This window comes from Lampetra planeri, chromosome 48 (assembly GCF_965212315.1).
Source record: "Lampetra planeri chromosome 48, kcLamPlan1.2.h2, whole genome shotgun sequence".
Taxonomy (NCBI): Eukaryota; Metazoa; Chordata; class Hyperoartia; order Petromyzontiformes; family Petromyzontidae; genus Lampetra; species Lampetra planeri.
In genome coordinates this window covers 7,065,003-7,089,140 of record NC_136154.1, presented here as the reverse complement: position 1 = coordinate 7,089,140, position 24,138 = coordinate 7,065,003, and the positions used below count along the sequence as shown (strand labels likewise).

General features: G+C 48.8%; 1 protein-coding gene across 1 annotated transcript; it reads right to left on the bottom strand.

Annotated features, from left to right (window-relative positions):
• Positions 1-35: 35 nt before the first annotated feature.
• LOC144733744 (receptor-type tyrosine-protein phosphatase H-like) lies at positions 36-23,906 on the bottom strand. The gene is made up of 10 exons (XM_078615765.1): positions 23,901-23,906; positions 20,567-20,763; positions 18,831-18,912; positions 16,242-16,332; positions 15,666-15,733; positions 14,753-14,887; positions 12,834-12,956; positions 11,427-11,596; positions 10,348-10,483; positions 36-6,991 (listed from the first exon to the last, which is right to left on the bottom strand). The coding sequence occupies exons 1-10, from the start codon at positions 23,904-23,906 to the stop codon at positions 6,899-6,901; spliced, it is 1,101 nt and encodes a 366-aa protein (XP_078471891.1). The 3' UTR covers positions 36-6,898.
• Positions 23,907-24,138: the final 232 nt, after the last annotated feature.

Genomic DNA, 24,138 nt, shown 5'->3' with positions numbered 1-24,138 from the left:
GTTGGAAAGGATAAAAAAAACACAATGACGCAAACGAGAATCATGAGCCATTCATAATTGCAAGCCTCACCAGATAATATACACCGGTGAGTCAATCAGCTTTGGTACAATTATAGATAACGTATGCAAAGTATATTTCTTTCTTTTAAATATGCAGGTAATACGCAGGTAATACAAATCCTGTAGTATGCCATATACCATAACCGCTTTATAAAGCACACTTGCTTTAAATAAAATACAATTGTCTTGGTTGGTGGGCCTGAGTCGACAGACGGGGGGTGGGGGGAGGCCCAAAACATCGATCGATTCGACTTGTGCCCACGGACTTGATGGCGTCACAATCGAGCCACCGTCAACAAGGCATCAATAGGCCGGCAATAACGACGGAACGATTTACGACGAGCCCCCGCTATTTGCGACGTTCTCACGAGGCCACCGTGGATCGATTATTTTTTGGTTTACGACGCACCTTCCGACACGACTCCAAACGCATTTGAATGGAGCGGGGAGGGGGGGTCCCCGTTTGTTTTCAAACGACGTACGTTGAATTTATTTTGCGTCACGCGTAGACGAAAACCGTCGCTAATCGGAGCTGGGGGGAGGGGGGCGGATGTGACAGGCGTGTTTGTGTGTGTGGATGATGTCGGCATCGATTATACGCCGTTGAATACACGTCGATCAAAGGAAGGGCGGGGGGGAGTTTTAAAAATAAGACCTTGGGTGAGTTACATTTCCACAGTCGACGGGAAAATAAGTTCCCGATTAAACGACGGAGCTTCCAAGGAGCGTGTCGTAACGCCGTAAAAATCGTGGGAGCGGGGGGGGGGGGACACCCGCCGGTATTCACCATTGAAACCCATCTCGCTGTCAATCACAAAAAAAGATACACGATTCAATATTTTCCTGAAGTGGTCGCTGCGCTGCACGGTGGCTGTGTGTTTGCCTTGCGTTGGTGATGACGTGTGTGCTGTTTGTACTGGGACTCCTCTACTTACGAGCTAGGTTCCAGATGTCTGCTCGTAATTCTAGATTTGAAGCTTTCGAGACTGGAAGGATTCATACTCTTAGTTTTTTCGGTAAAGTCACGTAGGTAAAAAATGAAATTAAAATTTATAATAAAAAAAAATAATAATAATAAAAATCCCCCTTAACTTGTATTTAAGAACTTGCATCTTGGAATCCCTGCCTCACTTGATACAGCAAATCTGGCTGTGACGGTCCCACCTGATGACGGAGACTTGTGTTGCCTCCGAAACGTATGCTTGTAAGTCGATTTGTTCGTAAGTCCAACTGTGCTCCCCGTCGATTGTGAACGTGTACGGCACGTGCACTAAACACGGGGAATGGCTTTAAAATTGTATAGTCTCCTGTAGACGTAGATGCCGCTGGTTATTCACGGTCTGCCGATGAAGATGCCACCACCGCCATCCATTGCGAGGCGGTTGAACTTACAACTCTTGGTCCGAACGGGCAACCGGACATAAGGAAAGGTTCGTATCTCTGAAAGTTCGTGAGTCGAATGCTCGTAAGTAGAGGAGTCCCTGGATGTTGGAACTTCTTTCGCACCGTACGTAGCCTAAACCTCGGTCATCGGAGGTGCTTTGCATCTTGCAATTGTTCACAATTTCCAACGAAGCATTCTGGAAACCCGACTCATATGAGGGGGGGGCAGGGGGGGGTTGGGGGGGCGGGGTGATTTGAGGGGGCAGGGGAACTCTTCAACTTATGGGATTAAATTACGACAGGGTTTCCAGGAACAGCGTTGTAACTTCGTAAAAGCGGGGACCGCCTATATACGTAGACACACATATACATACATACACCATTGCAGTGCAATGCATTCCACCAGATGACACGAGCAGGCACAATGTGATCTCTGCTTAAATTTAAAACACTCCACTCAAATGCTACAATGGTCATTACCAACACCATTATCCAGGCATTGCATCATAGCCTTATGTCTCAAGACCTCCTAGAGATGGGATAGTAACGGGCATCTAGACCTCCGAGAGACGGAAACCCTGACTTACGATTGGCTATTTTTCTTTGACCAGGTAATGCCCACAACTGAGCTACATTGCTCTTTTTTGAGTAGCGACCTGGCCACGTGTTATGATAGTTCATCAATAGTGGATATCATCATCATCATCGCACGTGGCAATTTATAGTAGCAACCAAATAATCTAAACTAATCAACTAAACGAGTTTTATTTACCGGATAATGCCCACTGAGCTATATAGCTCTTTTTTTAGAAGCGAACTGGCCACAATGATAGCTCAAATTAGTAGCTAATCACGTGGAAATATAATGCAGCCAAATACTCTAAATGCGTTATGTTGCTTCTAAATGTGGAGGGGAAAAACGGAGAGGACCCGGAAAAAATCCACACGACCACGGTGAGAGAGACACGCAAACTCCAAATATACAGCAGCAGGCGTCAGGGTCTGGATCGAACCTACGACATCCTGCATACCAGGCGAGGTAGTTCACATCCCCTAGCCACCGTGATGATGATGAGATACGCAAACTCCAAATATGTACAGCAGCAGGCGTCAGGGTCGGGATTGAACCCACGACATCCTGCATACTAGGCGAGGTAGTTAACATCTCCTAGTCCACCGTGATGATGATGATGATGAGAGAGACAGGCAAACTCCAAATATACAGCAGCAGGCGTCAGGGTCTGGATCGAACCCACGACCTCCTGCACACCAGGCGAGGTAGGTAACATCTCCTAGCCACCGTGGCGCCCTGGTGAATATCCTGAGCCTGATCTATCTCCTCGAGATGATGACTCAACCTATAAACCTGCTGACGGAAGAGACGAGAGGTGTGATTCCCACCAGGGCCTGAATATGTGCTAACCGAGTATCCAGCAACTTAAAAAGGTAGATGAAAACATGACTGCAGTTCGGAATTGGACGGTATCTGGACTGTCAAAAAACTTTTCGGGGATTAAACGACCGCGGTGGGAGAAAGCGTCCGTCCAGGCAAGATGTTTCCTCTCGCAGACTCGGGGACGTCTTTTATTTAGTCCTGCAGGAAGCCGTTGAGCCAGGAAAGCTCTTTCGTTCGCCCTGCTCGCCAATACTTTTCATTCCTATCGTGTTTTCGCGTTGTTTTGTTGGTTTTGAGCCCATACTGGGCATCTGTGAGAGAAAAAATAAACATTCTGGAGATAGTTATTCCTGAGTAAATTTTGGCATAAAACTTTCGCGACTGCAGGAATTCATATTACTCTTTGGTTCTTTCGGTAAAGTCACGTCGAAAGAAATTTTAAATTCAATAATAGCATACGACGTTTCGATTGCAACACAAGCAACCATCATCAGGTACAAATGAATGAGAAAACAAACCTAGTAAACTTGGAAATGTAATGCAATACAACACAGAGAGAGCCGGCCAACAAAGCAGTCAACACCCTACCTGGTTGATTACGTTCTTCCAAAGATTGCTAAATTTGAGAGAGAGACAAAACATAGACACGGAGACAATATATTGCACCGTATTTCCAGTTTACCATGTTTGTTTTCTCATTAATGTTGTACCTGATGATGGTTGCTTGTGTTGCAATCGAAACGTCGTATTCTATTATTATTTAATTTCTTTCTAAGAGACTTTACCGAAAGAACCAAAGAGTAATTCCTGCAGTCACGAAAGCTTTGAATCTAGGAATTCATATTCTTGGTTCTTTCGGTAAAGTCACGTAAAGAGAAAACAAAAAATGTAAATAAAAATACAAAAATAAAATTCTAATTAAAAATAATAAAATAAAATTTATAAATTTTCTTTTTTTTTTCTTTTTTTCTATTTTCGTGACACTACCGAAAGAACCAAGAATATCAATATTCCTGAGTGAATCACCTTCCCATTCGGCTCAGTGTTTGGAGAAAGCGTAGCATGGGCAAGCTCCTCCAGATTTCTGAGCACTCAAGTGCCCCACCCAACCAGCCTTGTGCAAAGAAGCAAACCAATGATTAAGAAGAGAAATAAGAAGAACACATTCATAAATTATATCCATTCTAACATCTGCGTATTCATGTAGGCACGTGAGCACACACACACACACACAAAGATCCCTGGTATAGCCTGTAACAGACTGTAGGGGCAAGTGCTGTTAGCGAACACCTACGAAGGCCGGCACGGAACACGAAAGGGTGGTCGGCCAGCACCATGCCCAGCCGCCTTTGACTCTCCCAGTGGCGATATTTACTACACACCGCTACACCAGCTACTTTTTTGAGGCCGAGTCGACCTAGGGGAGGTCCCAGGACCGATTCAGATAATCGTCACTGGGTGGTGGTGTTGGTGGCCGTGAGCGGGAATCGAACTCGGGTCGCTGAGTCCGTAGCACGGCGTAAAGCGCTCACCGCTACACGACCGCTCCCCACGCACACACATGCACACACACACACATACACACACAAACACATACACATGCACACACATGCACACACACACACATGCACATGCAAGCACTCGCGTGTGTACATCTACATTCACGTATACGCCGCACTTGCACGGAAAAACACAGTTATGGGATGCGTCAATGGCACCCGTGGGCGTCCTCTATTGCACAAATACACACGCGGGGTGCAGTGGCGGCTGCTGGTTAAATAAAAAAAAAATCTTAGTAATAGTTTGCACTTATAAGGCACGCCTGCCTTTCACATCCTGGTGCCGTGGCATCAGCACTGCTCGCGCGCGTGTCCACTTCCAGTTCACAAGCAGTCACCATCGTATGCATGCACGGTGGACTTCTTTTGCACCGTACGTAGCCAACCATGCTATTCGGAAAACAACAAGGAGTCCGAAATAAATTAGTTCGTCAATCTAGTCGATTTAAAAGTTAAATCTTGATTTGAGGCTTTCGTGACTGCAGGAATCCATGCTCTTTGGTTCTTTCGGTAAAGTCACGTAGGTATAAAATAAAATAAATCACCACGTTTCGGGCGAAACGCAAGCGTCCGTCATCAGGTGGGAAAGCTTTCCTACGTGACTTTAACGATTTAAAAGTTGCACGGCTCCCAGTGGGCCTCCGCGTTTCCGAAGGAATGGCGTTTTTAAACGGCTGCAAGAAGCGCATCTGAATCACGCGCGATGCGGTGACCACCGTCTTCTTGGTTTTTTTTGGTAAAGTCACGTAGAAGGGAAATAATAAAATAATACAAATAAAACATTAAATAATTCTCACAACGCAAGCAGCCGTCCTCAGGTGAAGAACAGGTCGGTCGGGAAGATGTTGTCTGAAGAACAGGTCTGTCGGGAAGACGTTGTCTGAAGAACAGGTCTGTCGGGAAGACGTTGTCTGAAGAACAGGTCGGTCGGGAAGACGTTGTCTGAAGAACAGGTCTGTCGGGAAGACGTTGTCTGAAGAACAGGTCTGTCGGGAAGACGTTGTCTGAATAACAGGTCTGTCGGGAAGACGGCTGTCTTCCCGACAGACCTGTTCTTCACCTGAGGACGGCTGCTTGCGTTGTAGCCGAAGCGTCGTGAAAATTATTTTATTATGTTTAATTTTTATTATTTTATTATTTCCCTTCTACGCGACTTTACCGAAAAAACCAAGAAGATGAATTCCTGCAGTCACGAAAGCTTTAAATTAAAAATGTGACCACCGTCTTTTGTTCGACGGCTCGGCACAAAAAATCCGCTGCCGCTTACTCAGAGGAATGAACGGAAAAAATGGCGGAGCCAGGGGGTGGGGGGAAACCACTCCAGCAATTAAAAATGATAGAGGAGTTGTTCGTAAGTAAGGACTAGTCCCTTGCTTTTTATTCGATGGGTGTGCGCCGATGGCACAGCCATCGAATATCGAGGGTCGAATTCGAACCGCGTTGTGTGATCGGCATCGCGCTCGCTGAAGGTGTTTGCTTTCAGGGAAGTCGTGGACTCTATACGCAACTGCGCACAATTCTGTGAGTTACTTATAACCGCTTTGCCGTTACTTATTGCCAATTATGGACTCACGACTATTGTCCTACCATCTCACAGAGTCCCTGGCACGTAATAATATGCTACACAGTGGCAGTGGGGGTCGCAAAATGCCAATTTATTACTAATAAACCCCAATGATTCGATCGAAATCCCTCATTCTTGGGGGGGAGGGCACGTACCCCCCCCCCCCCCACTGGCTCCACCAGTGAGCGGAATAAGTACCCTTCAGCACCTGGCATAAAAACGTTCAAACAAAACATGCCGTTTACAAACTACGGAACGCGGAGGTGTAGTTTAGTTGGCATGGTCGTATTTTTGTTACTTTCTCGACATCGCGACCGCTGGGGACACCGTAACGACAGGCTAGCCGCCCCATAAAATACTTTGCCAGCTTGTTCACCACGTGTAATTAAGACGGCAGGATACTCCTCCATCTGTACACTTAGTAATATATATACACACACACGCGCACAGTAATTTCCTATTGACCAACCGCCACTCTACGCACAGATAAAGACAAAAATCCCCCGTGTAGCCTTAACAGAATGTTGGGGCAAGTGCTGTTAGCGAGCACCTATGAAGGCCGGCTAGGCACGCGAGGGGGTGGGTGGCCAGCACCACGCCCGACCGCCTTTGTCTCCCCAGTGGCGATGTTTTTACACACACCGTACCAGGTACTAATTTGAGGCTGAGTCGACCTAGGGGAGGCCCAGGACCGGTTCAAAGTAATCGTCACTGGTGTTGGCCGAGAGCGGGAATCAATCGAACTCAGGTCGACGGGGTCGTAGTGCCGCGCGCTAACCGCTACACTACTGCTCCACCCTAACTAAATAACGCACAGACACACGCGCGCACGCTCGGAACACACTCACACTGCCACGTCAACACACACGCACGGCAAAAACGAAGCGAAGCGATCGCGAGATCGATCGACGGCTCCGCCAATGCCCGCATGCCCGCCTATAGGTTTTGGTAAACGTCGTTGGTGTAGCCTTCCAGGTCCTTGGTCTTCAACTTCTCTTTGATGCACTGGTGGAGGAAGATGTACTGCTCCTGTGGGGATCGTGCACACGCAGACGGAGAGAGAGGCTCCGGTCAGCTGCGCGGACGTTGTTTTAGTTGCATGCGACATTTGTCCCTCGGTTAATGGTGACTTCGAGTCAACGGTTTTTCAGGTTAACGTTTGGCCCATAGGGGAAAATAATGTTCCACTCGTGATTATTAATGTGGGGGGGTGGGGAGATGTCCATGTTGAGTGACGTCGCCCAATCATGATTATTAACGGTAGCGTTACAGAGTTAGCGTGACATCAGGGTTCTGGCTTTAATGTATCTACATATATAAAAGGGAAATTTGTGAATATGCGTGTCTGTTTGAAATGTTTAGCATACTTCCCAACATGCTACAAACTTGAAATTTGGCATGTGGGTAGTTTCCAGACTGTACACAATGCAAAAAGTATAAACATGTACGTTTATTTTTTATTTTTTGGAGGGGGGGGGGCGCAATAATGGATATAATGTATTGCACGGCAAGTGAACGGTGACGTCACATCTGTGATGTAACCCGCATGTGCCTGCTGACGTCACACATCCCCCCCCCCCAACCAACTTTATAACAACAGCTGGGTGTAGCCCAAGGGTCAGAAGCGAAGTGGGCGGGGCTAGTGAAGAAATTTGCATGTAAATGTAAGATCGGAGAGCTGTGCTACCTTGCGTTGCGATCGAAACGTCGTGATATTTTTATTATTTTTTTCTATCTACATGACTTTACCGAAAGACTCCAAGAATATTTTTATTTCCCTTTGCGTACATCCGCCGCTCTTAACCGCATGACAGTCGCGTGTAAAAAATATATAAAATCTATTCGCCAAATAAAATTAAGTCGGCTGTCGTCAGCCGCTGTCAATCCGCTTGCCGGGTGAAGGCCTCCTTCCCCCCATCGCGGTCACCACCGCCTCTCCCCGCCCCTGCACGCGAGCCGATGCCATCACTTTCTCTTGCACGGAGCTATTGCAACGTCTTTACTCCCTGGCGCGGCTAAGGAGGTGCTCATCAATTTGCCTCCCTGCACTGGCTTTAGGTTAACATAGAATACAGTTTCAAATCCTCTTTTTAACTTACAAAGCAGTGAATCATCTCGCCCCAGCCGACGCCATTTGCATGCTGAATCATCTCGCCCCAGCCGACGCCATTTGCATGCTGCACCCATATGTCCCCTGAAGGTCCTAAAGACCTGGGCATGATGCAGATCTTCTCCGCATTTCCAGGTCGAGGTTTTTCGGTCTATGGGTGACCGAGATTTTTCCCGTGTAGCCCACCCAGGCTATGGAACGCCAAATAAGATATCAGGGATCTCTCTCGAGCCCGTGAAATTTATTTTTTTAACGCCATAAAAACCTATTCAAACGCTTCCGCTTACTAAACTTTTTGTTCATTTTTCGATTTAAAGCATTCGTGACTGCAGGGATTCATCTTCTTGGTTCTTTCGGTAAAGTCACGTAGAAGAGAAATAAAATAATAAATATAAAACATAATAACGACGCTGTCTTTCCGACAGACCTGTTCTTCACCTGAGGACGGCTGCTTGCGTTGCATTGTGGCCGAAACGTCGTGAGCATTATTTTATTATGTTTTATTTTTATTATTTTATTATTTCCCTTCTACGTGACTTTACCGAAAGAACCGAGAAGATTTTTGTTCATTTAGTAAATAATTCCTAAAATGTATTCGTAATATTAATTTTAGTTTCACGCGTAGGCTTTGGCGACCAATATCATCCGTAATGCAGGTTTTTGTTGGGGTTAGTTCGCGTAAATGTATAAATGTGTCGTTAAACCCGCCACCACCCGACACAGCCAATTAGAAAGGGTTGTCACGTAAACACAGCGTAGCCAATTCGTTACTAGTACAGCACTAGGGTATAGTGTAGTGTATAGTGTAGTGTATAGTGTAGTGTGTAGTGTAGTGTATAGTAGTGTATAGTGTAGTGTATAGTAGTGTATAGTGTAGTGTAGTGTGTAGTGTAGTGTATAGTAGTGTATAGTGTAGTGTAGTGTATAGTGTAGTGTATAGTGTAGTGTATAGTGTAGTGTATAGTGTAGTGTATAGTAGTGTATAGTGTAGTGTATAGTGTAGTGTATAGTGTAGTGTATAGTAGTGTATAGTGTAGTGTATAGTGTAGTGTATAGTGTAGTGTATAGTAGCGTATAGTGTAGTGTATAGTGTAGTGTATAGTAGCGTATAGTGTAGTGTGTAGTGTAGTGTATAGTAGTGTATAGTGTAGTGTATAGTGTAGTGTATAGTAGTGTATAGTGTAGTGTGTAGTGTAGTGTATAGTAGTGTATAGTGTAGTGTATAGTGTAGTGTATAGTGTAGTGTATAGTGTAGTGTATAGTAGTGTATAGTGTAGTGTATAGTGTAGTGTATAGTAGCGTATAGTGTAGTGTATAGTGTAGTGTATAGTGTAGTGTATAGTAGCGTATAGTGTAGTGTATAGTGTAGTGTATAGTGTAGTGTGTAGTGTAGTGTATAGTAGTGTATAATGTAGTGTATAGTGTAGTGTATAGTAGTGTATAGTGTAGTGAATAGTGTAGTGTATAGTGTAGTGTATAGTGTAGTGTATAGTAGTGTATAGTGTAGTGTATAGTGTAGTGTATAGTGTAGTGTATAGTAGTGTATAGTGTAGTGTATAGTGTAGTGTATAGTGTAGTGTATAGTAGCGTATAGTGTAGTGTATAGTGTAGTGTATAGTGTATAGTGTAGTGTATAGTAGCGTATAGTGTAGTGTATAGTGTAGTGTATAGTGTAGTGTATAGTAGTGTAGTGTATAGTAGTGTAGTGTATAGTGTAGTATAGAGGCCATTACACTAGTACAGCACCCAGCGGTGTGTTCGAGAGCAAAGCCACGGACTGCAAAATGTTGTACTCAGATTGTAAATGTGACCGGCCGCAAAAAGTGCACCTCGCCTGGCACAAGCGCTGCGGTGATGTCAACGCCACTTCATGGCGAAACAGCTGTTGGTGTCATCGTCATCGTGCGTTTGGGGCCGTCCATAAATGACGTCATGCGATTTTTTTACTGTTTTTGACCCCCCCCTCGTCACGCGGCGTCACAAAAAGTCAGACCCCCCCCCTCAAATATGACGTCACAAAGCTCTGCTTGCTTCAAATCGCTTTAAACTATTGTCATTGTTATTAAAAAAAAGTATATTCAATTAAGTAGAACGTGTTGTCTATATTTATGTAAAGTTGCGCATTTTTACGTGACATCACATTTCTCAAACCCCCCCCCCTCCTCCTCGTCACACATCGTCACAAATGTCTGACCCCCCCCCCCCCCCCCCCAGGTGCGTGACGTAATTTATGGACGGCCCCTTTGTGCGTGCGCGCGTGCGTGCTGGCTCCCACCTCCGTTTGCACCATCAGCATGCGCTGCTCGCGCATGCGCGCCGTGATGTGGAACACATCCACCTTGTCCTCCTTCTGCACCTGCTGCAGCGCCACGTCCAGCCCAATCAGCGTCCCCGTGCGACCCACGCCGGCACTGCGCGCGGACACGCACACACAGACAAAGATTCCCCGTATAGGCTTCGCAGGAATTTCGATTTAAAGCTTTCGTGACTGCAGAGATTCATCTTCTTGGTTCTTTCGGTAAAGTCACGTAGAAGGGAAATAATAAAATAATAAAGATGCTAAATTCCTCTTGATATGCAAATTCCTTTGTCAAGGCGCTCTTCCCCCTCCAACCCAGCTTAAATATACGCTGCCAAGCCTGGTGGTGTTTCATTCAGACGCTGTCTTTCCAACAGACCTGTTCTTCACCTGAGGACGGCTGCTTGCGTTGTGACGGAAACGTCGTGAGAATTATTTTATTGTTTGATTTTTATTATTTTATTATTTCCCTTCTACGTGACTTTACCGAAAGAACCAAGAAGACTTTGCAGGAATGTTGGGGGCAAGTGCTGTTGTAATATGGTACCTTTCTTGCCAGTATCAAAATATGAGAGTAGCTCTTACCATTTCCGACCATAATAAAACAGGAGTTGTGTTAAGATGTTTAAACAGCAAACAGAAAAATGTTGCGAGGAATCATTTATGCATTAACCACATGTACTTGTGGTGAACATGCAAACAAAAAACATGGTTCTGTACTCTTTGGCTCTTTCGGTAAAGTCACGTAGGTGAAAAAAGAAAAAAAAAGAAAAAATAGAAATAACTAAATTAAATCACGACGTTTCGGAAGTAGCACAAGCTTCCGTCATCAGGTGGGACAACCACAGTAAGAAATACAATTACTGTAGTGGGCAAAGAGAGCTGTTTGTGACAAGCAACTGTGCCACTGCTGCCACCGTGTCACCGTGCCAACGCTGCCACCACCACCACCCTGCGACCATGCCAACGTTGCCACCGCTGCCACCGCTGCCACCACCGGAACCCTGCGACCGTGCCACTACCGCCACCACAGCCGTGACCGCTCGCGACGTTACCTGCAGTGCACGAGCGTGAGGCTGTTCTGGGGCGACTTGTTGGCGTGCGAGCGCACGACCTCCAGGAACTTGAGCACGGATTGCGGTTCGCGGGGCACGCCGTGGTCGCGCCACGCCGTGAAGTGGAACTGCCGGATGTCGCGCACCTCCTCCATCGTCTCCGCGTCTTTCTGCGCGGCGGGGAAAGGGAGCGGGCGCGGTCGCGCAACAGGTCACGGCAGAGGTCGCAACCGGGTACCCGATACCCGTACCCTACCCGATACCCGGCTACCCGTACCCGGCCGGGTACGGGTACCCGTTTGCGACCCTGGTGCGGCCGGGTACGGGTAGGCCGTGAGTCACTTGGTGAGTAACTGTTTGTCACTCATTTCCCAACGTCTTGTCTCTTCTCACGATTCAAGTTCCTAGAATCAACCCACCCGCGCCTGCAACATGGCTTCATCCCAGAGGTTGCAATCGGGTACCCGATACCCGTACCCTACCCGTACCCGGTCGGGTACGGGTAGGGTACGGGTACAGCCGGGTACGGGTACCCGTTTGCGACCCTGGTGCGGCCGGGTACGGGTAAGGAATCAAAACCCGTTTGCGACCTCTGGGCCACGGCCGGGGCGTTAGGTCTCTCGCGCGCGACGCGACTGGGACCACTGCCTCCGATTAGCGCGGGTGGCTACGTGCGATGCAAACGAAGTTGAGCGTGCATACGTATGAATTATGGGTGTGTGTACCCCAGTGCGTGCGTGTGGGGAGCGGTGGTGCAGCAGTGGTGCAGCGGTTCGCGCTATGCTGCGCTACTAACCTGGCGACCCGGGTTCGATTCCTGCTCACGGCCAACATCAGTGACGATTATCTGAACCGTTCCTGGGGCCTCCCCCCGAGGTCGACTCAGCCTCAAATGAATACCTGGTGCAGTGCGTAAAAAAGTCGCTACTAGGGAGACAAAGGCGGCCGGGCGTGGTGCTGGCAACCCACCCCCTCGTGTGCCATTCTGGCCTCCATAGGTGCTCGCTACCAGCACTTACCCCCAACAGTCTGTTAAGGCTACATTGGGGATCTTTGTCTTTGTGTACGTGTGTACCCCAATCTTGATTTGAAGCTTTCGTGACTGCAGGAATCTATACTTTTTGGTTCTTTCGGTAAAGTCACGTCGTTTCAATCGCAACGCAAGCAATTGTCATCAGGTGGGACAACCGCAACAGTTTTTCCTTGCAGTTTTTCCTTGCTGTGCTTGTCCCACCTGATGACGATTGCTTGTGTTGCTATCGAAACGTCGTAATCTATTATTTTTCTACCTACGTGACTTTACCCGAAAGAACCAAAGAGTATGTGTGTACCCCAGTCGCGTGTGTACCCCGGTGTGTGTGTGTGTGTGCGCGTGTCGCTGACTGCGTGTGCGATTGCACCGCGCACCGAGTAGATCTGGAGGTTGCGTATTGTCCAGTCGTCCAGAACGGTCTCGGACACCTTCCGCAGCACCAGGTCACCCTGGAAATGGGGCTCCATGTCGTCCTGCCAGTACTTGGCGCATTTCTCCTGCCGTGTGGAATGTGGGGGTTGGGGGTAGGCAGGGGGGGGAGAGAGATGGGCGGAGCAAAGATAATTTAACGTCACGGTCACAGTTGTATTTTGGCGTCAATGGTGACTTTGTGAGTCTATGGGTTTCCGCGTGAGGCTGTGGGTCTCTGTGTATCTATGGGTCTCCGTGTGAGTCTGTGGGTCTCCGCGTGAGTCTGTGGGTCTCTGTGTGAGTCTACGGGTCTTTGTGTGTCTATGGGTCTCCGTGTGAGTCTGTGGGTATCCGTGTGAGTCCATGGGTCTCCGCGTGAGGCTGTGGGTCTCCGTGTGAGTCTACAGGTCTGTGTGTGAGTCTACGGGTCTCTGTGTGAGTCTAGGGATCCCTGTGTGAGTCTACGGGTCTCCCTGTGAGTCTACGGGTCTCTGTGTGAGTCTAGGGGTCGCTGTGTGAGTCTACGGGTCTCCCTGTGAGTCTACGGGTCTCCGTGTGAGTCTATGGGTCTCCGTGTGAGTCTATTGATCTCCGTGTGAGTCTATGGATCTCCATGTGAGTCTATGGATCTCCATGTGAGTCTACGAATCTCCGTGTGAGTCTATGGATCTCTGTGTGAGTCTATTGGCCTCCATGTGAGTCTATGGGTCTCCATGTGAGTCACTGGTGACCAGGCTGAGACCCTCAACACACTACGCATGAGAAACCAATTTAATCACCAATCAGTCTATGTAGGTCTATGGGTCTCTCCGTATGTCTATGGGGCCCTATCGAAGTCTGTGGGTCACTACGCATGTCTATGAGTCTCTGTGCAGGTCTGTGAGCCTACATCTCTCCGCGCGAGTCACTGGTGACACGGCTGAGACTCTGGCTCACCACACGCGAGAAACCCTTCATTGATCACGAGCTCCCTGAAACCCTGAGATTCTCGGCTGTTGGCGGTCCGTTCACCTGTGACCTCTGACCCCGCCCAGACGAGCCTAAACAGGTGCTCGCAAACAGCAGCAGTCGCCCCCCACCCCCCTCCCCCCCCCTGCGGCATCATCGAGCAGCCTCTTCTCAGCTGCAGGGCGACACCGACGGCTGCTGTGCGGCGACAATGTTCGGGGGACGCGCTCAAAGCGCGCGGCTCTAATTGCGGGCGACGCGCGCCCGTGGTTTTTCAAACGGCGGCGGTGCGGGGGGGGGTGAGGGGGGGCCGGTCAAGACCTCTACACCCGTGCGGATGGCGTTCTGCGTTTTGCGTTCTAACGAGTGTGGCGGCGACGACGCGCCGATTGTGTTTCGGGCGGGTCGTGGTTTTGCGACATGACGGTGTGGTCGATGTGACTTTGTATCGTAATTGGCTCCAGTGCTTTGGCAATCAAGGTGATTTAGAAAGTCAAAAGGTCTCTCTCGCTCTCTCACACTCTCTATTTTGCTCACTCTCTCTCTCTTGTTCGCTGTCTCTCTCTTGCTTACTCTCTCTCTCGCTCTCTCTCTTTTCTTTTCTTTTACGATCAGTGGAAACAAGAATATGCTCGGTGTAGTCGGCACTTTGCTTCGTTCATCATTTCGTAATTAATTTTTTTACTTTGCTTTATGTAAACCCCCACCTCTCGCTCACTCTCTCGCTCACTCTCTCTCACACTCTCTCGCTCTCTCTCACTCTCTCTCACGCTCTCGTGCTCACTCTCTCTATCGTGCTCTCTTGCTCACTTGCTCACTCTCTCTATCTTGCTTACTCTCTCTCTCTCACTCTCTCTCTGTTGATCTCTCTCGCACTCTCTCTCTCTCTTTCTTGCACGCTCTCTCTCTCACTCTCTCTCGCTCGCTCTCTCACCCGTCCTCCTTCCATGACGCCGGTGAGCATGACGATGGTGTACACGTTCTGCTCCCACACCATTTGCCAGAGGTCGGCCACCGTGTCCTCTTTGGGGCCCTGCGTGGCGATGTACTCGCGCGTGCGGCTGTAGCCCTGAGCAGAGGATGATCATCGTCATCATGGTCATCGTCATCATCAGTGCTGTCATCATCATTGTCATCATCATGGTCATAATCATCATCATGGTCATCGTCATCATGGTTATGGTCATCGTCATGGTTATAGTCATTGTCATCATGGTCATCATCATCATGATCATAATCATCATCATGGTCATCGTCATCATGGTTATGGTCATTGTCATGGTTATAGTCATTGTCATCATGGTCATCATCATCATGGTCATCGTCATCATCATAGTCATCATCAGTACTGTCATTGTCATCGTCATCATGGCCATCGTCGTCATCATTGTCACGAGTATTGTTGCCATCACTATTGTTATTGTCATCACTATTGTCATTGACCATCATCATCATCATCAATGACAAATGTCTTTAAGAGGCAGAAAAATAACATGATCAACATCCTATCATCCTCATCACCATCGACGTTATCATCATCGTCACCACCATCATCATCAAACCATCAGTGTCACTTCAGGAAGAACTGCAGGAGCATCATTACAGCGCCATAACCTCATAACCACCAATACCAGCATCACCAGTACCAGCAGCCTGTAGGTCTCCGTGTAGGTCTGTTGGGTCTTTGTATGAGTCTATGGCGCCCTACACTAATAAGAGAGCACTGCCGCTGATGATGATGATTGATGATGATGATGATGAATCCATTTCCATCGCATTCCAGTGAAGTTTGTAGCCTCCTCAACCCGGTAGGGGTCGAGTGGACACCGGTCAGACTGCTGACTCACGGAGATGAAGCTTGCGTTGATGTAGTTGGACCCCCCACTCTTGTTGAGTGGAACGAGGTTGTGATCGTCTGGGGGAGGGGAGGGAGGGGAGGGAGGGATGTTTAACATACATAGATACAAATGACTAAGGTGTCTCTATTAGTCTCTGTGGGTTTCCGTGGGTCTCTATGGTTCTATATGAGCCTCTGGAACTCTGTGAGCCTCGTCCTTCCGATATTAAGAAGCCGCTGGGAGCTATGCACCTTTAAATCATCTCGATTTAAAACTGTTCTTTCGCACCGTACGTAGCCAACCAAACTAACACGCACAAGAAGCAGTCGCAACGAGAATGAGCTTGTCAACCCTGGACGATGATTCCAAAGTGCGCCGTAAATAGCTCACCAGTGGCTTCCCATCGTAGGACGTAGGCCTTACCCCTTGGCATGTCGACACCTTTACCCTTTACCTTTACCCTTTTACCCGGTAAAAAGGGTAATTTACCTTACCTTGCCGAGGCCTAATCGGATGCCAAGAGCGTTCGAGAGCCGCGCGATGGCGACGCGGTGAGCGGACGTGGAGTGCGCAAGGAAGACTCACACGGCAAGATGTTGGCGTAGCGGTTCTTGGGAGTGTTCTGCGGCAATCGGGCCATGTCCTTCGACTGATTTTTTCCCTTCTCCTTCAGGTGCTGTGGGAGACGTGCATTGTGCTTTTGTTATCGTTCACTCGTTCATTCGTTCATTCATTTCTCAGTCCGCTTGTCCCGCTGAGGGTCACGGCGGCAGCGTGTTAAGTAGTGGCGCTCCACACCTTCCTTTACCCGGCGACAGACTATACAGCAGCAGGCGTCAGGGTCGAGATCGAACCCCCAACCTCCCGCATACCAGGCGAGGTATTTAACATCTCCGAGCCACCGTGATGATGATGAGAGAGAGAGAGAGAGAGATGCAAACTCCAAATGTACAGGAGCAGGCGTCAAGGTCAAGATCAAATCCACGATCTCCTGCATACCAGGCGAGGTATTTAACATCTCCGAGCCACAGTGATGATGATGAGAGAGAGACACAAACACCAAATATACAGCAGCAGGCGTCAGGGTCGGGATCGAACCCCCACCTCCCGCATACCAGGCGAGGTATTTAACATCTCCTAGCCACCATGATGATGATGAGAGACGCAAACTCCAAATATACAGCAGCAGGCGTCAGGGTCGGGATCGAACCCCCAACCTCCCGCATACCAGGCGAGGTAGTTAACATCTCCTAGCCACCGCGGCGCCCCTTATTCTGCTCTTTCATGAAGCCAGGAGAGCCTCGTCGGAGTCTCGAGACTATTTTTAGGAGGCTCCTGCCAAGCGTTTGCAGTCCCAGGGGGCGATGCCGCTGCTGCTGCGTGCACTCCACCAATGCGCCAAGTCGTGGTCGATGAACAACTTTAAATGCTTTTACACTATGAGACCTCCTTTACCAGTGGCAAAATATTGTAGTAAGTTTTTACCCTTTCAACTGTTATAAAAACTGACACCTTTATACAAGGCATCATGTTTACAATAACCACAACACAAGCAGTCAAAATGCAAACAAAAAGAAACAACTCTGATAATGATAATGATACGCACTGTCCTTGAAGTTGATTGGTCCACACCCGAGACAGCTTTTCTTAGAGCCTAGTCTCCATTGGTGTTGGGCCAGATGACGCCAAAAGGCGTACAACTCTAAACAGCGCAATATCAGAGTATTATCATTATCAGAGTTGTTTCTTTTTGTTTGCATTTTGACTGCTTGTGTTGTGGTTATTGCAAACATGATGCCTTGTATAAAGGTGTCAGTTTTTGTACCAGTTTAAAGGGTAAAAACCTACTACTAACTTTAAATGCGTTTCATCATTTGGGCAAGGGTGAGCAAAAGGATTTGGGAAGAGCGGCGACAATGGGAGGGGGATTCCAAAGCGGAGCGGCGGGAGCTAAGAAGCAGAGAGACGCAAATGTCGTAACCTGCGGTGTGTTGAGAGTGGCTGGGTTAGTGAGTGTGTAGCTGAGTGTGTTGTTGTGACCTGCGGTGTGGTGGGTGGCTGAGCGGGTGAGTAAGTGGCTGAGCGGGTGAGTGTTGTTGTGACCTGCAGTGTGGTGAGTGGCTGAGCGGGTGAGTTGTTGTGACCTGTAGTGTGGTGAGTGGCTGAGCGGGTGAGTGTGTGTGTTGTTGTGACCTGCAGTGTGGTGAGTGGCTGAGCGGGTGAGTGTGTGTGTTGTTGTGACCTGCAGTGTGGTGAGTGGCTGAGCGGGTGAGTGTGTGTGTTGTTGTGACCTGCAGTGTGGTGAGTAGCTGAGCGGGTGAGTTGTTGTGACCTGCAGTATGGTGAATGGCTGAGTGGGTGAGTGTGTGTTGTTGTGACCTGCAGTGTGGTGAGTGGCTGAGCGGGTGAGTGTGTGTCTTGTTGTGACCTGCAGTGTGGTGAGTGGCTAAGTGGTTGAGTGTGTGTGTTGTTGTGACCTGCAGTTTGGTGACTGGCTGAGCGGGTGAGTGTGTGTGTTGTTGTGACCTGCAGTGTGGTGAGTGGCTGAGCGGGTGAGTGTGTGTGTTGTTGTGACCTGCAGTGTGGTGAGTGGCTGAACGGGTGAGTGTGTGTGTTGTTGTGACCTGCAGTGTGGTGAGTGGCTAAGTGGTTGAGTGTGTGTGTTGTTGTGACCTGCAGTGTGGTGAGTGGCTGAGCGGGTGAGTGTGTATGTTGTTGTGACCTGCAGTGTGGTGAGTGGCTGAGCGGGTGAGTGTGTATGTTGTTGTGACCTGCAGTGTGGTGAGTGGCTGAGTGTGTGTGTTGCTGTGACCTGCAGTGTGGTGAGTGGCTGAGCGGGTGAGTGTGTGTCTTGTTGTGACCTGCAGTGTGGTGAGTGGCTGAGCGGGTGAGTGAGTTGTTGTGACCTGCAGTTTGGTGAGTGGCTGAGCGGGTGAGTGTGTGTGTTGCTGTGTCCTGCAGTGTGGTGAGTGGCTGAGCGGGTGAGTGTGTGTGTTGTTGTGACCTGCAGTGTGGTGAGTGGCTGAGCGGGTGAGTGTGTGTTGTTGTGACCTGCAGTGTGGTGAGCGGCCGAGCGGGTGAGTGTGTGTGTTGTTGTGACCTGCAGTGTGGCGGCTGAACACAATGTGTACGGCCGTATCTGCGGTTCCTCTGCTCGCGTAACGAACTACCCACCTCGAATTCCAAGGAGTATAAGTAGTTGGAATCTTGGCTCAGCTGCTTCACGTGAATCTCGAACTGAGTGGCGAACACAGGGCTGTGAAAAAAGACAAAGATCACTACTCCACACTCTCTTGCGGAGCCCTTAATACACCATCGGAGGAGCAAGTGCCATTCGTGAGCACCTCACCTCTGAACTACTTGGGAATCAGCGTAAGGAAGATCATGACCAACACTCACTCTCACTCAGTCATCCACTCACCCATTCTCTCAACCGCACACCCATCAACTCACTCACTCACCCAATCACCCAACCATTCATTCACTCTCTCACCCACTCACTCGCACTCACTCACTCACTCACCCATCCACTCACTCACCCACTCACTCACAACACCCAATCACTTACTAACCTCTAACTCACCCTTCCACTCACTCACCCAATCACCCATCCACTCCCGCACCCACTCACTCACAACACCCAAGCACTCACTCACATAGTCTCTCACCCACCCACCGAGACTAATAAACTCTATTTGTTTTTACCAGGTAAGACCCACTGAGCTACATAGCTCTTTTTCAGAAGTGACCGGGCCACACGTCATGACAGCTTTAACAAAATGGCCGATATCATCATTACCATCGTCACGTGGACATTTGCAGCAGCAGCAGCCAAATGCGCTGATACGCGCAGAGACGTCGATTCTGAACGTGGAGGGGAAAAACCGGAGGACCCGGAGACGAAATCCGCGCTCCGCGTAGAACCGGGGGAGGGCTCGCACTTTGGCGATGTCTGAGCTTGTTGCGTTCATTATTTTAATTCTTGGAACGCAATCGAGCGTCGCAATGCCAAAAAGCTCGAAGGCAGAATCCGTCGGGCAAAACAGATGCAGCCTTTGCCGATCGCTGCGTCTCCACGCTGCCAGCGCGGTCGCAGCCAGAGGTCGCAACCGGGTACCCGATACCCGTACCCTACCCGATACCCGGCTACCCGTACCCGGCCGGGTACGGGTAGCCGTTTGCGACCCTGGTGCGGCCGGGTACGGGTACGGGTAGGCCGTGAGTCACTGGTGAGTAGCCGTTTGTCACTCATTTCGGGTAGGGTACAGGGTATGGGTAGGGAACGGCTACCCGTACCCGGCCGGGTACGGGTACCCATTTGCGACCCTGGTGCGGCCGGGTACGGGTACGGGTAAGGAATCAAAACCCGTTTGCGACCTCTGGTTGCAGCCGATCTCTGCCCCGTACAGCAGCCACCGCTCTTGCAGCGGATTGTGCGGCGCGCTCGAGAATTGACGTCTTTTGTTCTCCCCTTCCTTTCGCCTTTCATTAAATTTGCTTGCTTACATTCGTGCGCCGTGTGTTGTGCGTGCGCGTGCGTTTGGCAGGCTGCGTCGCTGTTAGCGCTGCGCTACGACCCCGGCGACCCGAGCTCAATTCCCGCTCGCGGCCAACACCGCCGACGATCATCGGAACCGGTCCTAGGTCTCCCCTCTAGGTCGACTCAGCCTCAAGTCAGTACCCAGTGTGATGTGTAGTAAATATCGCAGCTGGCGGAGACAAAGGAGGCCGGGCGGGCGCGTTGCCAGCCACCCACCAACCCCCTCGCGTGCCACAGCGCCAGCCTTCGTAGGTGCTGCCACTCGCGACGAACACCGCTTGCCCCAACGGTCCCGTTAAGGCTACTCCGGGGGGAAGGGGGGGGGTATTCTTTGTCTTTGTGCCTTGTGGCAAGGCTGTGGAGGTCTCACCTGGGTTTAAAGGGCGCCGGTTGGTGTCTGCTGTTCCGTAATGACGATATTCCATTCCTGCGACGATACAAGGCAGAGGGGGAAGCGGAGGGGGAGGCAGCGGAGGCAGTGGCGGTGGTGGCGGCGTTACACTCGGGTAGAAGGAAATTCGGTGGTAGCCGCGGCAAACGCACGGGGGGGGGAGTAGGTGGGGTAGGCTTTTAGACAAGCACGAGTGAAACAAAGAGGCTACGTTCTGCAAGCATGCACGCGCGACGAAATTCAATGCAATGGTTGGGAACGGGTGGTGGGGTGGGCACAATTGCAGAGCGCATTTGGAATCTATCAATATATGTACGTGCAGAAGCGAAAGAGAGCAGTCCCCTGGTTAACGGTGGCATCGCAATATATCCGTCTAAACCCATACGGTCTTACCCCGTATTCTTGTACGAGGGAAATTGAGTTTTCAGGTCCATACGGCATTTTTGCCGTTTCAATACGGGCAAAAGAATTTGTGTCTACTTGTTTCTGTTTCTCCCTTGTAATGATGGGACTTTGTAGGATGAACGTTGAGATTTATAAGGGGCACGGGTTGACCAATAATTGTTATAATGTGGAACACTCGCCGTTGTTATAACACGGAATGCCCAACGTTGTTATAATGCAGAATGATTCACCATCGTTACAACGCGGAACGCTTCATCGTTGTTACAACGTGGAATGCTTCACCATTGTTACAACGTGGAACGCTTCACCATTGTTACAACGTGGAACGCTTCACCATTGTTACAACGTGGAATGCTTCACCATTGTTACAACGTGGAACGCTTCACCATTGTTACAACGTGGAACGCTTCACCATTGTTACAACGTGGAATGCTTCACCATTGTTACAACGTGGAATGCTTCACCATTGTTACAACGTGGAATGCTTCACCATTGTTACAACGTGGAATGCTTCACCATTGTTACAACGTGGAACGCTTCACCATTGTTACAACGTGGAATGCTTCACCATTGTTACAACGTGGAATGCTTCACCATTGTTACAATGTGGAATGCTTCACCATTGTTACAACGCGGAACGCTTCACCATTGTTACAACGCGGAACGCTTCACCATTGTTACAACGTGGAATGCTTCACCATTGTTACAAAGTGGAACGCTTCACCATTGTTACAACGCGGAACACTTCACGGTTGTTACAACGTGGAACGCTTCACCATTGTTACAACGTGGAACGCTTCACCATTGTTACAACGCGGAACGCTTCACCATTGTTCCAACGCAGAACGCTTCACCATTGGTACAACGTGGAATGCTTCACCATTGTTACAATGCAGAACGCTTCACCATTGTTACAACGCGGAACGCTTCACCATTGTTACAACGCGGAACGCTTCACCATTGTTACAACGCGGACCGCTTCACCATTGTTACAACGCGGAATGCTTCACCATTGTTACAACGTGGAATGCTTCACCGTTGTTACAACGTGGAACGCTTCACCATTGTTACAACGCGGAACGCTTCACCATTGTTACAACGTGGAACGCTTCACCATTGTTACAACGTGGAACGCTTCACCATTGTTACAACGTGGAATGCTTCATCATTGTTACAACGTGGAACGCTTCACCATTGTTACAACGTGGAACGCTTCACCATTGTTACAACGTGGAACGCTTCACCATTGTTCCAACGCAGAACGCTTCACCATTGGTACAACGTGGAATGCTTCACCATTGTTACAATGCAGAACGCTTCACCATTGTTACAACGCGGAACGCTTCACCATTGTTACAACGCGGAACGCTTCACCATTGTTACAACGCGGAACGCTTCACCATTGTTACAACGCGGACCGCTTCACCATTGTTACAACGCGGAATGCTTCACCATTGTTACAACGTGGAATGCTTCACCGTTGTTACAACGTGGAACGCTTCACCATTGTTACAACGCGGAACGCTTCACCATTGTTACAACGTGGAACGCTTCACCATTGTTACAATGTGGAACGCTTCACCATTGTTACAACGTGGAATGCTTCATCATTGTTACAACGTGGAACGCTTCACCATTGTTACAACGTGGAATGCTTCACCATTGTTACAATGTGGAATGCTTCACCATTGTTACAACGCGGAACGCTTCACCATTGTTACAACGCGGAACGCTTCACCATTGTTACAACGTGGAATGCTTCACCATTGTTACAAAGTGGAACGCTTCACCATTGTTACAACGTGGAACACTTCACGGTTGTTACAACGTGGAACGCTTCACCATTGTTACAACGTGGAACGCTTCACCATTGTTACAACGCGGAACGCTTCACCATTGTTCCAACGCAGAACGCTTCACCATTGGTACAACGTGGAATGCTTCACCATTGTTACAATGCAGAACGCTTCACCATTGTTACAACGCGGAACGCTTCACCATTGTTACAACGCGGAACGCTTCACCATTGTTACAACGCGGAACGCTTCACCATTGTTACAACGCGGACCGCTTCACCATTGTTACAACGCGGAACGCTTCACCATTGTTACAACGTGGAACGCTTCACCATTGTTACAACGTGGAACGCTTCACCATTGTTACAACGTGGAATGCTTCATCATTGTTACAACGTGGAACGCTTCACCATTGTTACAACGTGGAACGCTTCACCATTGTTACAACGTGGAACGCTTCACCATTGTTACAACGTGGAACGCTTCACCATTGTTACAACGTGGAACGCTTCACCATTGTTACAACGTGGAACGCTTCACCATTGTTACAACGTGGAACGCTTCACCATTGTTACAACGTGGAACGCTTCACCATTGTTACAACGTGGAATGCTTCATCATTGTTACAACATGGAACGCTTCACCATTGTTACAACGTGGAATGCTTCACCATTGTTACAACGTGGAACGCTTCACCATTGTTACAACGTGGAATGCTTCATCATTGTTACAACATGGAACGCTTCACCATTGTTACAACGTGGAATGCTTCACCATTGTTACAACGTGGAATGCTTCACCATTGTTACAACGTGGAATGCTTCACCATTGTTACAACGTGGAATGCTTCACCATTGTTACAACGTGGAATGCTTCACCATTGTTACAACGTGGAATGCTTCACCATTGTTACAACGCGGAACGCTTCACCATTGTTACAACGTGGAATGCTTCACCATTTTTACAACGTGGAATGCTTCATCATTGTTACAACGTGGAACGCTTCACCATTGTTACAACGCAGAACGCTTCACCATTGTTACAACGCGGAACACTTCACCGTTGTTACAACGTGGAATGCTTCACCGTCATTACAACGTGGAATGCTTCACCGTCATTACGATGCGGAACGCTCACTGAAATTTCCTAATGGATTTGCGCCGTGATTCGACGCCACTCGCCCAATCGCGATGACTATCATGGGGAAAGATATACAAAGATCAGAAAAATAAAAAAATACGTTAAATTATTTTTAAAAAGAATACAAATTAAAAAAGCGTAATGATGAATCTAGACTCGAGGAATCTGATGAGCTGTAAAGCTCTTTTTTCCCACAGACGCTCAGTAGAG